The sequence below is a fragment of the Rhinoraja longicauda genome, chromosome 30 (genome assembly GCF_053455715.1).
Source record: "Rhinoraja longicauda isolate Sanriku21f chromosome 30, sRhiLon1.1, whole genome shotgun sequence".
Classification (NCBI taxonomy): Eukaryota; Metazoa; Chordata; class Chondrichthyes; order Rajiformes; family Arhynchobatidae; genus Rhinoraja; species Rhinoraja longicauda.
The window spans coordinates 6664146-6676356 of record NC_135982.1 but is presented as its reverse complement, the minus strand read 5'-3'; the positions used below and the strand labels follow the sequence as shown (position 1 = coordinate 6676356).

At 39.5% G+C, this 12211-nt stretch overlaps 1 protein-coding gene across 4 annotated transcripts in view; it reads left to right on the top strand.

Moving 5' to 3' along the window:
* Positions 1-11704, top strand: part of clstn1 (calsyntenin 1) — a 73950-nt gene extending 62246 nt beyond the window's left edge. For all 4 annotated transcript variants that reach the window (XM_078425439.1, XM_078425440.1, XM_078425438.1 and 1 more), the window contains 7 exons: positions 1936-2084; positions 3551-3777; positions 4524-4694; positions 5765-5910; positions 6246-6381; positions 8420-8604; positions 8752-11704. In XM_078425439.1, the coding sequence (XP_078281565.1) occupies positions 1936-2084; positions 3551-3777; positions 4524-4694; positions 5765-5910; positions 6246-6381; positions 8420-8604; positions 8752-8946 (1209 nt within the window). In that variant the 3' untranslated portion in view covers positions 8947-11704. The remainder of the gene's footprint in view (positions 1-1935; positions 2085-3550; positions 3778-4523; positions 4695-5764; positions 5911-6245; positions 6382-8419; positions 8605-8751) is intronic.
* The last annotated feature ends 507 nt before the right edge of the window (positions 11705-12211 follow it).

Here is a 12211-nt window from a genome sequence, read left to right as displayed (position 1 = left end):
CCCCTGCTCTACTACCTTTATTCCCTGACTGTGTAGTTAACGCAGCACCAATGCCATCTATAAATTCACTGATGACACCACTCTTGTTGCACAATTCACGGGCAGTGATGTGTCAGTGCACAAGAGGGAGATGATACCTGGTTGAACATCAACAAAACCAGGAACTAATCATTGACTTCAGAAAGAGGAAATTAGGAGACCATGCTCCTGTGGGTGGAGAGTGTTAGGAATTGTAAATTCCTGTGCATTAACGTGTGCTTATGTTAACATGTCCTTCCCAGGGCCCAACACAAATGTAGTTATGAACAAGGCATATCAATGCCTCGACATTCCTCGAAGATAAATGAGATTCACATATCACTGAATATTTTAACTTCAAATGCAATGTAGAAAAAAAGAAACGGTGCTGGAGTAACTCAGCAGGTCAGGCATGCATCTTTGGAGAAAGTATTTAGGTAATATTTCGGGTCAGGACCCTTCAGCCTGAAATGCTGCCTGACCAGCATCTGCAGTTCCTTGTTTCTGCAATACAAAGAATCCTGACTAGTTGCATGATGGCCTAGTAAGGCAATTCCAGCACATGGGAATGCAAGAGGCTGAGGTGTGTGTGGTAATCTCAGCGTAGTCTGTCCACGGGCAAGGTCCTCCCTGCCATCAAAATCATCAAAATAATCAATATAACGTGCTGCTTTAATAAGACAACATCCATCATCAGGTATTTCCACCATCAGGGCCATGTCCTCTTCTCACTGCTACATTTGGACAGGAGGTACAGAAGACTGAAATCCCACACCACATGTTTCAGGACAGCTAATGAACCAAACCAACCAGCCCAACCTCAATCTTACCCAGCAACAGAACATTACAGACCACCTCTTGCATTGCCATGGATATGTTTCTAACTGTTTCTTCGCTCATGATTTGTTTCGCAGTCTTTTCACTATTTTGTATTATTTTGTTCTGTGTTGAGAATATCTCCTGTGATGCTACTACATGGAAAATATTCATTGTACCTGCACCTCAAAGTACTTGTGCATGTGACAATAAACTGTACTGGACTTGAGCCAGGAAGGTGTACAGTATCATTACCTATAATTAGGATCTAGAAAGGTTGATGTATCTCTTGGAGTTGGGATTCTTCCCAGGACTGTGACTGGGATGAGCAATGGAAAAAGCAATATTGCTAGTGAGCTGCGCCGTTCTATTTAGTCGGTTTCTAATAGTAACCCTGTCGTCCTTAAGGATCCCTAAGCTGCAATGAGCTCTCAAACTTGGGTGGTTGCATATATGGTTTCCAAGTTCTGTAAACAAGTTTCAACCTTTAACGGTTATTTTGAACCAATTAACTGAGGGAATAAACCGTGTCACACAAATACATCTGCGATTTGTTGCATGTACCTCATAATATGCTCCCCAACTTGTGGAGACTTATTTGTGATTAATTATTTTCAATATTTTTAGCAGTTATTACATATGATCCACTGAAGGAGCAGCAATGACAGGCGAGGATTTCAGTGATGGTGGTTCAGAGTTCCTGGCATGTTTTCTATACCATCCTGTTTGGAGAATATTGTCATTGGTAACAGTGGTCAGAACCCACAAAAATTGTACTTTCCCCAGCTGTGGCACCTTTTATAGATGTGTGCCATTGAATATTCTCCATGATGCTGATAAAATAGAGCCATTAGTCTCCACTGGCATTATAAATGGAGTATTCATGAGCAGAGGACACAGCTGGTGAAGTGACTGCCCATATTTCCCTGCATGTAGGTGCTGAATAGGTCTTTGTAGAACCCTGTACCCCAAAATACAATAGAGCCATTTCACGCTACTGAATCAGAGTTGTCAAGCAAATCTCAAACGAACTGCAAAATCTCTAGTTCCTAATTTAGAAAACTTGTAAACAGGATTGAAAATATGTTTCTTTTTTTTAAGGTTCATTTCAATCCCACCCAGTCAGCGCTCATCTTGGAAGGAAACGATATTGAAAAATTTGATAAGAGTATACAACATGTGTCGTACCTCAACTCCAGGCAGTTCCCAACGCCTGGAATCAGACAATTGAAAATCACCACATCTGTGAAGTAAGGGTGGAAATTTGAAATTGGTTCATGCAGACATTTATAACTTTGTTTTCAATAGTCTAGGGAGCCTGTCATACATTTGATTATAATCTGAAGTAAGTTTGGATTCATCAAATATGCATGCTTCTCTAAAACTATCAATGGTAGCATGATAGCATCTAAGATATTTTGCACGGTTTTGATGTTTTCTAATATAGAGCTTGGTTAGTACAACTACTACTGTCTGAAGTGTTGCTCTTGCAAGTACATAATTTGCAAGAATTGCATTTAATTTGCTTCCATAAACCTGCAAAACTATTTTCAACCTTTCATATTAATATGGTCTTGTTTTTGCACATTACCCATGTTTTACCATTTTTAATGTGGCAAAAAATTGCCCAGCCTTAATACATGGGAGCATGTTTCTGAAGAAAATGCATCTCCAAGGCTAAGTAGTTGAAAATTTCCATTCAAGTGCTTGTGTGCTAGGGCCATACACAAATTTTAACATGTATAGAGCAGTGGCAAAACAAATCCCAAGGGTAATAGGCTATCTTGAGAAGAGGCCAGATGAACCCAAGCTCTGTATCTCGATAAAGAGTTTAGGAGTGACCTTGTGGTTTATATACTGTCACATGCAAGTAAATTGTCAACAGGGATGCATCTTGTAGCCAAGTGAGCTGTCTGAGCTGTGGCATTCTGTGGGCCACTATCTCGCAGATATCTTGTCTTCCAACACTAACACACCCTGCCTCTATCCAAGCACACCATCACTCCAAAACACATTAGCTCTTAAATGTGGTACCAGGATAAAATGGATTTTGATGCAGATCAAGATCAACTTCATCCTGTTCCTGCCAGTAATGTTTAGGATGCTGGTTACCTAAGGGCACCAAGGCTGCTTATGACAGTCATGAGGCATCTCAAACATGACATGGTTTTTGCTGGCCATGCACATCATGCTCGAGTATGACCATTGAGTTATTTAAGGATGTGATGATGTGTGTTATGTTTTAACCTCAGGTTGGGATTTATTTGTAAATATAGGCAGGAGGAGTTGTAATCATTAGCATTTGGATCTTTTGTCCCATTAGTTGGCACAGTACTGTTTTCAAACCATTGGATATGAAGGTTGAATAATGTATTGCAGTTACGGCTATCTTGCTTTTAGATAATATGAAGATCCTGCCTTATTTGGTCATAATTTATTTGCCGTTGACCTATGCATGTTAAAACATAATTGGAGAGCTTGTTTTCTTTGATAACCTCTCCACATACTTTAGAGGGATCACAGTTGTGGTTTTGAATAATGCCCTGTGGAATGGAGGAAGATATTTTAGCTATTAACGACAAGCAAGGGTGGATTAAGTGTAATCCATAGTTACATTTTCCCCTCTGAATGCTAGGAAATGTTGGCATCTGGAAAGGGTGCACATATTGTAAGCTAGCTAACACTTGAAAAACATTGCATAAAAATTCCCTTCCAGGTGCTTCAATGAGGAGACTTGTATCACCATCCCAGACGTAGAGGGCTACATAATGGTTCTTCAGCCTGATGAACCAAAGATAAGCCTGAGTGGTATCGATCACTTTGCACGTGCAGCCTCTGAATTTGAAAGTGATGAGGGTGTTCCACTGTTTCCAGAGCTGAAGATTATTAGTACTGTCACAAGGGAGGTGGATCCTGAAGGGGAGGATGAAGATGAGCCAACAGGTAAAATTGCTTGTTAAGTATCATATTCTAAATTATTTTCTAATAGTAATTACTTTTTAGCTTGCCTTGACGTACCTATTTAGTGTGAAATGATCAACTAGTTAGAGGAATATTATTCAGGTAGCTCTTATTTCACTTACTGGTGGATTTATATCCAGATCTCTCGTTAAAGAAACTTGGCCCGATTCTTTTAACAGCCTTTGTTAAAGCTGGAAACAAAGAAAGAGAGAAAGCAAAAAACTGCAGATGTTTGCAATCCAAAATAAAAACTAGATATCTGGAAATACTGAGCAGGTTTGGCAGCATCTGTGGAAATGGAAATGGAAATGATTCATGTTTCAGATGATCGGAAAAGAAGGGAACACTTATACACTGCACAACCGGGAGGGGTGGGGGGATTGAATAGCAAGGCTTAATGTTTTGTACTTAAAAAGAGGCCAGTTGCTATTGCACCACTGATCTTTGCAACCAAATTGTTGCTTAAACATGACCCACAAACTCAATTTTAAAGCTTGCTGACGTGCCGTCATTACAAGAAAATATTATGTAAGTAGATGAATGGCACTCAAAGCTGAGAGAGATCAACTGGTATATTCCGACTGTGATATTCAGTTTTGTACAGGTGTACAATGTAATTTGACTTTATTTATCTTGCTAACTATCTCGAGAAATGGACTTGTTCCATTATCGATGGCCAATTGTTGCTATTGATCTGATTTTATCTTCACTGGCTACTTTGTTTATAGTCCAAGAATCCATGATATCTGAGGAAATAATGCACAATCTTGATATGTGTGAGGTTTCTGTTCTTGGCGATGAACTAAACATGGAACAAGAAGGTTTTGATGTTGATCAGTCTCAACTTCGGCAAAGGGGTATGGAGATGAGTAACTCTTCAACTGGCATGATTATCACAGGTGAGATTAAAATGTGGGAACTTAACATCCTCCAAGTTTGATATGTTGATTGGTTGGTGGTAAATAGGTTTTTAAACAGTTTTCTCCCCCTCCCCAGAACTCCAGAGTCTGATGGGATTTTGGGTAGGGTTTGGGGCTATTTGATATCTTCTTGTATATTATCAGATTTCTGCATTTTGTTTTATGGGTTTGATTTCTGAGTTACCTACCATTTCTTTGTGCTAAAATCGATACTACAGATAAAGCACTATTTTGTGGAGCTGAATTTATCCTTCAGAAGCTAGTGAATAGACTCCACTAAATCCATTCTGCCTTGGATGACTTTACAAATGCTAACCTTCTTGTAAATCAATTTTTTCATGAGTTATCAATATATTGAAGCATCTTTCCTCCTTTAGAAAGGGGGGGTGGGGTGAAATAAGGTGTTTCCAAAACTATTCTCGACTGAGAGATGTTCACCTCTTGCCATTGGCTGATCTTGCAAAAATAGCATTGGAATGGTCACCTACAAGGTTTAATTGAAACACAAAGGAAGGGTGGGAAAGTGAGAGGAAGAATTAAATCCTTTTGTCATTTTACTATAGATATGCATCACGGCCATCTTATCTATTTTAAACCACAGGCACTTAATTTCATTTGTATAAGCACTTGATAGCTTTGTACAACAACAAAAAAAACCATGCAATTGATATATCTATAATTTGTTCACAACTCTTGAATGTTTAGCAGCATATTAAGGCCAAGTTTGATAGTTTCCTCTGTTATCTTGTTACTGAGTGTGAATGCTATTTTGATTGCAAGACATCACCCACAACAACGAAGAGCCAACGAACCTAACCATCTTCCTTCCTTTGTCCTAACAATAATGGTGCAACCAGTGTTGGAACCACTGTCCTCCTCCTGATAGATAAAATAAAATGCGGCAAAGTTAGTATCCTTCAGCAGTTCATTAAATAAACATAGTAAGCTCACATTAGCTGGATCACTCAGTCTTCTGGCTCGCAAGAGATTTGGAAAGAAAATCCTAATACGAGACATTGCTTGGAATTTCCATCTTTTATTTTGTGTAGGTGTCGATACCATGGCAAATTATGAAGAGATGCTGCATTTGATCCGTTATCGCAACTGGAACAAAGAGTCATTGTTTGAAAGGAAGTTTAAACTAGTTTGCTCAGAATTGAATGGACGCTATACCAGTAATGAGTTCAGCGTTGAGGTATGTAAAAATTGAGACTGCTGAAAGAAATATGCACATTCTTGCAACACTGAAATCATTGGATGATGAAGAGACAATGTTTGAACTTTTGTGTATTGTTTGCATATTCGTCAGAGCAAAGAAATTAATTTCCTTTACCGTGACACATTGATCTCATTGGTGTCCCCATTTATAAATTCTGATCCTTATCCAAAAATATTTAAGATGCATAAGTAATCTATTCCGTTTAGAGATTTATATTTTACTGCAGTGGGAACTGCTTGATTGTTCTGTTCAATTCTAATTTCCCATGAATCATGCGTCATTTTTAACTGAGTTTTATACATTATCTTCAGGTCAATGTTATTCATACTGCTAATCGAGTGGAGCATCCCAACCATGTATTGATACAGCCAGAGTTTGTCCGCCCAGTTCATCACGCTTCAGTTGACTTATCTGGACACAACCTTGCCAATCCACATCCATCCACAGGTACCCAGAAAAGCTTGAATTTTCAAAATACCTTCAAAGATAAAGAAGCTATTGACTCAAAAGATCCTGCCGTTGATAATGGATCAATCTTCCAGCAACCAGCTTTTTTGAGTTGGGTTTAGGTTTTGTTATTGTCACGTGTACCGAGGTTCAGTGAAAAGCTTTGTTTTGCATGCTATCCAAACAGATCAGATATACCATACATAAATATTGTCCTGGCAAACTCAAGTACAATAGGTAGAACAAAGTGGAATGCTTAAGTATGCTTAAGTATGTTCCTGTTAGGCACAGGTGAGATGCTGGAAGACTGGAGGGGAACGAATGTTGTGCCCCTATTTGAGACTTCTGTGTGGGTCTAATATCTGTGGTAGGCAAGTTGTTGGAGACAGTTCTGAGGGATAGGATGCATATGCATTTGGATAGACGGGAGCCAATTAGGGATAGTCAACATGGTTTTGTTCGTGGGAGAATGTCGTATGAATTTGCATTTTTTTTAAATAACCAAAGAGCTTGGTGAGGGCGAAGCCATAGATGTAGTCTATATGTACCAGCAAGGCATTAGATGTTTCCGCATGGTAGGCTGGTTAGATCGCATGCGCTCCAGGGAGTGTTAGCTGCCTGGATAATGAGTTGGCTTCATGGAAGGAAGCAGAGGATGATGATGAACGGTTGTTTTTTGGACTGGAGACCTCTAACTAGTGATGTGCCTCAAGGTTCAGTACTGGACAACTGTTTGTGGTTTATATCAATGATTTGGGTGAGACATGATTAATAAGTTTGCTGGTGAGAATAAAGTGAGTGGTATCGTAGATAACAAAGATTGTTATCAAAAACTGCAGCAGGATCTTAATCGGTTATTTGGGCAAGTGGGCTGAGGAATGGATGCTGGAGTTTAATGCAGATAAGTTCAAGGTTGGGAGGTCAAAACAGAGCAGGGCATTCAAAGTGAACGGCAGGATCCAGGGGAGTATTGTAAAGCAGAGCGATCTAGGGGTGCAGGTGCATAGTTCTTTGAAAGTGGCATTACAGGTATAGTGGTCAAGAAGGCTTGTGGTAGAAACAAAGCACTGCAGATGCTGGTTAATACACACAAGGACACCAAGTGTGGAATAACTCAGCAGGTCAGGCAGCATCCCTGGAGAACATGGAGAAGTAAAGTTTCAGATCAAGACCCTTCTTAACCTTAATCTGTAAGGGTATTGAGTATGAAATTTGGGATGTTATGCTACAGTTGTACAAGATGTTAGCGAGGCTGCATTTGAAGTATTGTGTTTAGTTTTGGTCGCCCTGCTATGAGAATGATGTTGTTTAGCTGGAAAGAATGTAGAAAAGATTTATGGGGATGTTGCCAGGACTTGAGGGCATGAGCTGTCGGCAGAGGTTGAGAGGTTAAGACTTTATTCCTTTAAACCTAGGTGGGTGAGGGATGATCTTAGAGGTGTACAAGATCATATGGGCAATAGGTAGGGTGAATGCAGTCTTTTACCCAGAGGAGGGGAATCGAGAAGCAGAAGGCATGGGTTTAAGGTGAGAGGGGAAAGATGTAATAGGAATCTGAAGGTGGTTACATATGGAATGGGGTGCCAGAGGAGGTAGTTGAGGCAGGTACTATAACATTTAAAAGACACTTGGACAGGTTCATGAATAGGAAAGGTTTAGAGAGATATGGGCCAAACACAGGCAGGTGGGACTAATGTAGATGTGACATCTTGGTCGGCATGGGCCAGTTAGGCCGAAGGGCCTTTTTCTGTGTTGCATGGCTCTGACCCATTCAGTGACTTCCTTAAGTCCTGGTGCAAAATGTTTCAATAGTTAATGGTCTGAAAGAATGCTTCAATTTTCAGGGGGTGGGGGGGAGGGTTGGTGGGGAGAGCAGTAATTAATGGTGATTATAAGTCATTGCAATTGGGTACAACAGATGCAGGAGAAAACTGTTACTGTCCTTTATGTAATGATTTTAATGAAAGCTCTTCTAAACAATGTCCTGGGCTGCAAATTGTTTCCTTGGGTTTAATGAAAATATAATTGTGTTTTTTAGTTATGCCCAGTGCAGCTACAGTTGTCATTGTGATCTGTGTCAGTTTCCTGGTCTTCATGATCATCCTTGGGGTTTTCCGAATTCGTGCTGCACACCAGCGAACGATAGGGGATCAGGAGAACGGGAAGGAGAACGAGATGGACTGGGATGATTCAGCCCTGACAATTACAGTCAACCCAATGGAGGTAAATAGTTCTTGCATTCAAAGTATCTCTTGAACTCCTAATCATTGCCCATCTGGAAACATTGTGGCATGTGCGGGCCATAATCTTGGAGAAGCTACCATCTCACTAATTGGCTTCTAGTAGTAATCTATTGCGTTGTCCCACTAGACATACGAGGACCAGCATAGTAGTGAAGAGGAGGAGGAGGAGGAAGAGGAGGAAGAAAGCGAGGAAGGTGATGAAGAAGATGACATCACCAGTGCAGAATCTGAAAGCAGTGAAGAGGAAGGTGAACAGGAAGACCAGCAGAACGTAAACAGGCAGCAGCAGCTCGAATGGGACGACTCAACTCTCACCTATTGATTTTCCCGCTGTTGCTTTGTGCTCTTGGAGACTCCGTTGCCCACTCCATCTTAGCTAAGGAACCATCTTGCACTTTTTTCTTGTCATCAGATGAATGACTCTAGCTAGACAATATACATGATTTTCAGGACTCTATGCTCTAAGAGGCAGCTTTGCTATTTTCAGTTTTTGTTGAAAGAAGAAAAATTGCATTGAGTAGCGTTTAAAGTTGCTTGGTTCTGACCTGGTCATAATTTTTTTCTAGTGCATGTGGAAAAAAATTGAAGAGGTCAATTTATGTAGAAGAATAACAAGATTTTTAATATTTTGTAAATATATTGAAATTATGTAATTAATGTCATGGTAGTGAAATATGAGGATTGGACAAACAAGTTAAAAGCAGACGTTTAAAGAGACTATCTTTTTTTAATGTTGTCCTTTTGACGCTATCTGTAATTAAAATATACTGCTATATATGACTGTTTAGTTATGGTCACCCTTACTGATGCTACATGAAACACTTCTGCTGTAATTGTCTTAAAGCTGATGTAAGGGGAAAATTGCTTTCAATAATTCTAACTGCTAATCCAGCCATAGGTAGACTTTAAATCTGAATGCCTTTTGGCATAGAACTCCACAGATATTTATTTCACCTTTTGAAATTAAATCAATTTTTTTAATTGGTGACCATTGGTGACTGTAAAAGTTTGAAACTGCATTGGATGTTAAAAATGGGCCTTGTGTTTACTAACAAAAGGTAATACTGTCTTTTTAAAATTGGGGATTTAATGGGATGTGGTGAATTCAACAAAACCAAGGACTTAATGCGCTTTCTTTGAGAACCATCCCTGTTGGATCAATACACTAAGTAACTACCAATAGTTCTGTACATTGAATTGTACTGTAGTTTTAAGCTATTTGTTTACATTTAGTAAACTTTGCTTTCTCCTTGTAATATTGTAGGTGAAATTGTACAAAGAAATTGGCTCATATTTGTGAATCAAATGTTTGGTGATTTTTAAAACAGTGCTCTGCCTCCATGTTTTTTTAAATGAACTTGTTAACTGATGTGCAAAGGATGTATGTCAGAAAGATACTCAAAACGCAGCTTTAGTGAGATGTACAGAGCAGTCTTGGCTGGATGGACGGAAGGAGAATTGGGTAGGATTTTGTAGGAGTGTTTGTGGTCAGTGATGGCTGTTGCAGCTTTTGAAAGATTTGTCGGCTGTGACTGAGGAACGTACTAAATGGTTAGAGCAGATGAAGTGAATTTAGCTTCTGTGAAGGGGGCAAAAGCAAGTCCTGGAAGAAAATGAAAGAAATGGCTGTTCTGTATTCTTGCAGACTTCACCTTTCTTTGAATTGGAAATAACATTCTTTAAAACTGCAAACGTCCCACAAGATTAAACCCTCCAGTTTTAATCTAGGGAGTGCCTGGAATGCCCAAAGCATTCTCAGTCTCGCAGAAGCTAGATGTGAGCTTTCCAGTCTTGAGTTGCTTGGGGTAATCTTTAGAAATTGGAAGTGTATAACAAGGTACATTATTGGGTGTAGAAAATTTGTTTGAGCATTATTTATGGCATTAACGCAATGTGGAAAGGCTAGCATCACACACACACACATACCAGTGGGCCCTAAATCAGCTTCTGCGTGAAGACAACCACGACTCAATGTTCCTGACTTTAATGGCTAAGAAGCAAGTCATTACACTGGTTAAAGTGAAAATGCAGCTCTTTTACAAAGGCTGAGACAGAAATACAACTACTTCATTTTGTAGGGAGCTTTCCAAGAGCCTGTCAGGTTCTGTGATGAACATCATTCCATCTTTAGTGGAATGGTCTCACTGGTTTTAAGCTGGTGGACTGGCGCGGGTGGATTATTCGCAAATATTTACGCCAACATTTTAATTAGTGATTGGCCAGGAGCGTTTTATTCCACGAGCTGAAGAAATACATTTGCATGCTGCTAAATTAATGATCTGTTGATGGTTAAAGATGGGCATTTAGCTCGAGTCCAGAAATTATGTAATGTTTTTTTTAAATGGTTTCATGAACACTTATTTCTATCGATCTGGATTTCTATAAATCCTTTGCCATGCAGCTTGTAATTCTGTGCTGTAGCCACAATGATCACCTAAAGCCAGGTTTGCTTTTTTTTTTGTTGCATCTTTTGTTCTTTGGATCAGGATCTGTCCTGAATACAAACATGTAATTTAAACTGGATTGAGATGAGCTGGTTTGGGAGTGCCTTGACTTTTGCAAATAGCATAACTTAATGATGTACATCTAGGAAGTGGAATAGTCTACATTTTTTTAAACTTTAAATTATAGTTTTCCTAACATTGGGGGAATATGGATTTACTTGATTCTTTCTTTTGTCAAGTTTTTTTTTAAATGTGCTAGTTTTTTTCATGGTAGAAAGTAAATCCTATGTTTAAATATTTGTCTGACATAGATGTCTTGTGTTCATGTTGTGCAAGAGACTCGACGTCTATTCATATATTGTCATCGTAGATAATGTATTAGACTGAAAGGCTATCATGTTAAAAGCTAACAATGGTGTAATCATGTTATAAATTGTATGTAGCCAATATGGGTATTACTTACAGATCTGTATATGATAGGTTAATTTGAAGCCTTTAAGCTACAATAAATTTCCAGCCCTAAACTCTACACTATTGTCCAGCATGTTTTAATGAGTTCTGTAGTGTGCAATTTCTTGGGGTGATGAAACTTGCTGCCTGAAGCAGAACAGTGTCAAATAAAACACTTCAAACCAGTGTTGGTTGTCTCAGTGCTTGTGTAAAATGGCTGAAATGATGCTTTGCTATGTTGGCTCAAAATTGTGCATGCCTGCTAGTCTGAAGAAGGGTCTCGACTCGAAACGTCACCCATTCCTTCTCCTCAGAGATGCTGCCTGTCCCGCTGAGTTACTCCAGCATTTTGTCTATTTTCTGCTCTTGACTTGTTCCCTTCCTCTGAAAACACATTTCTGACCCAGTCAGTGAAGGCCCACCAATACAAGGTACTGTCGATGTGAGACCATCCCAGGTTCTGCAACCAGAGTCCAGAGCGTTTAATTGTCATATATTTGGACAACAGAACAATTAAATTCTTTCTTGCAGCCACATTACTGGCCTGTAAACACACTACTTCAAAGACAACATATAATAAACAAACAGTGGCATAGCGATAGAGCAGCTGCCTCACAGTGCCAGAGACCCGACTTCGATCCTGACTCTGGATGCTGTCTGGCTGTGCAAAGTTTGTTCTCCCTGTAACCACGT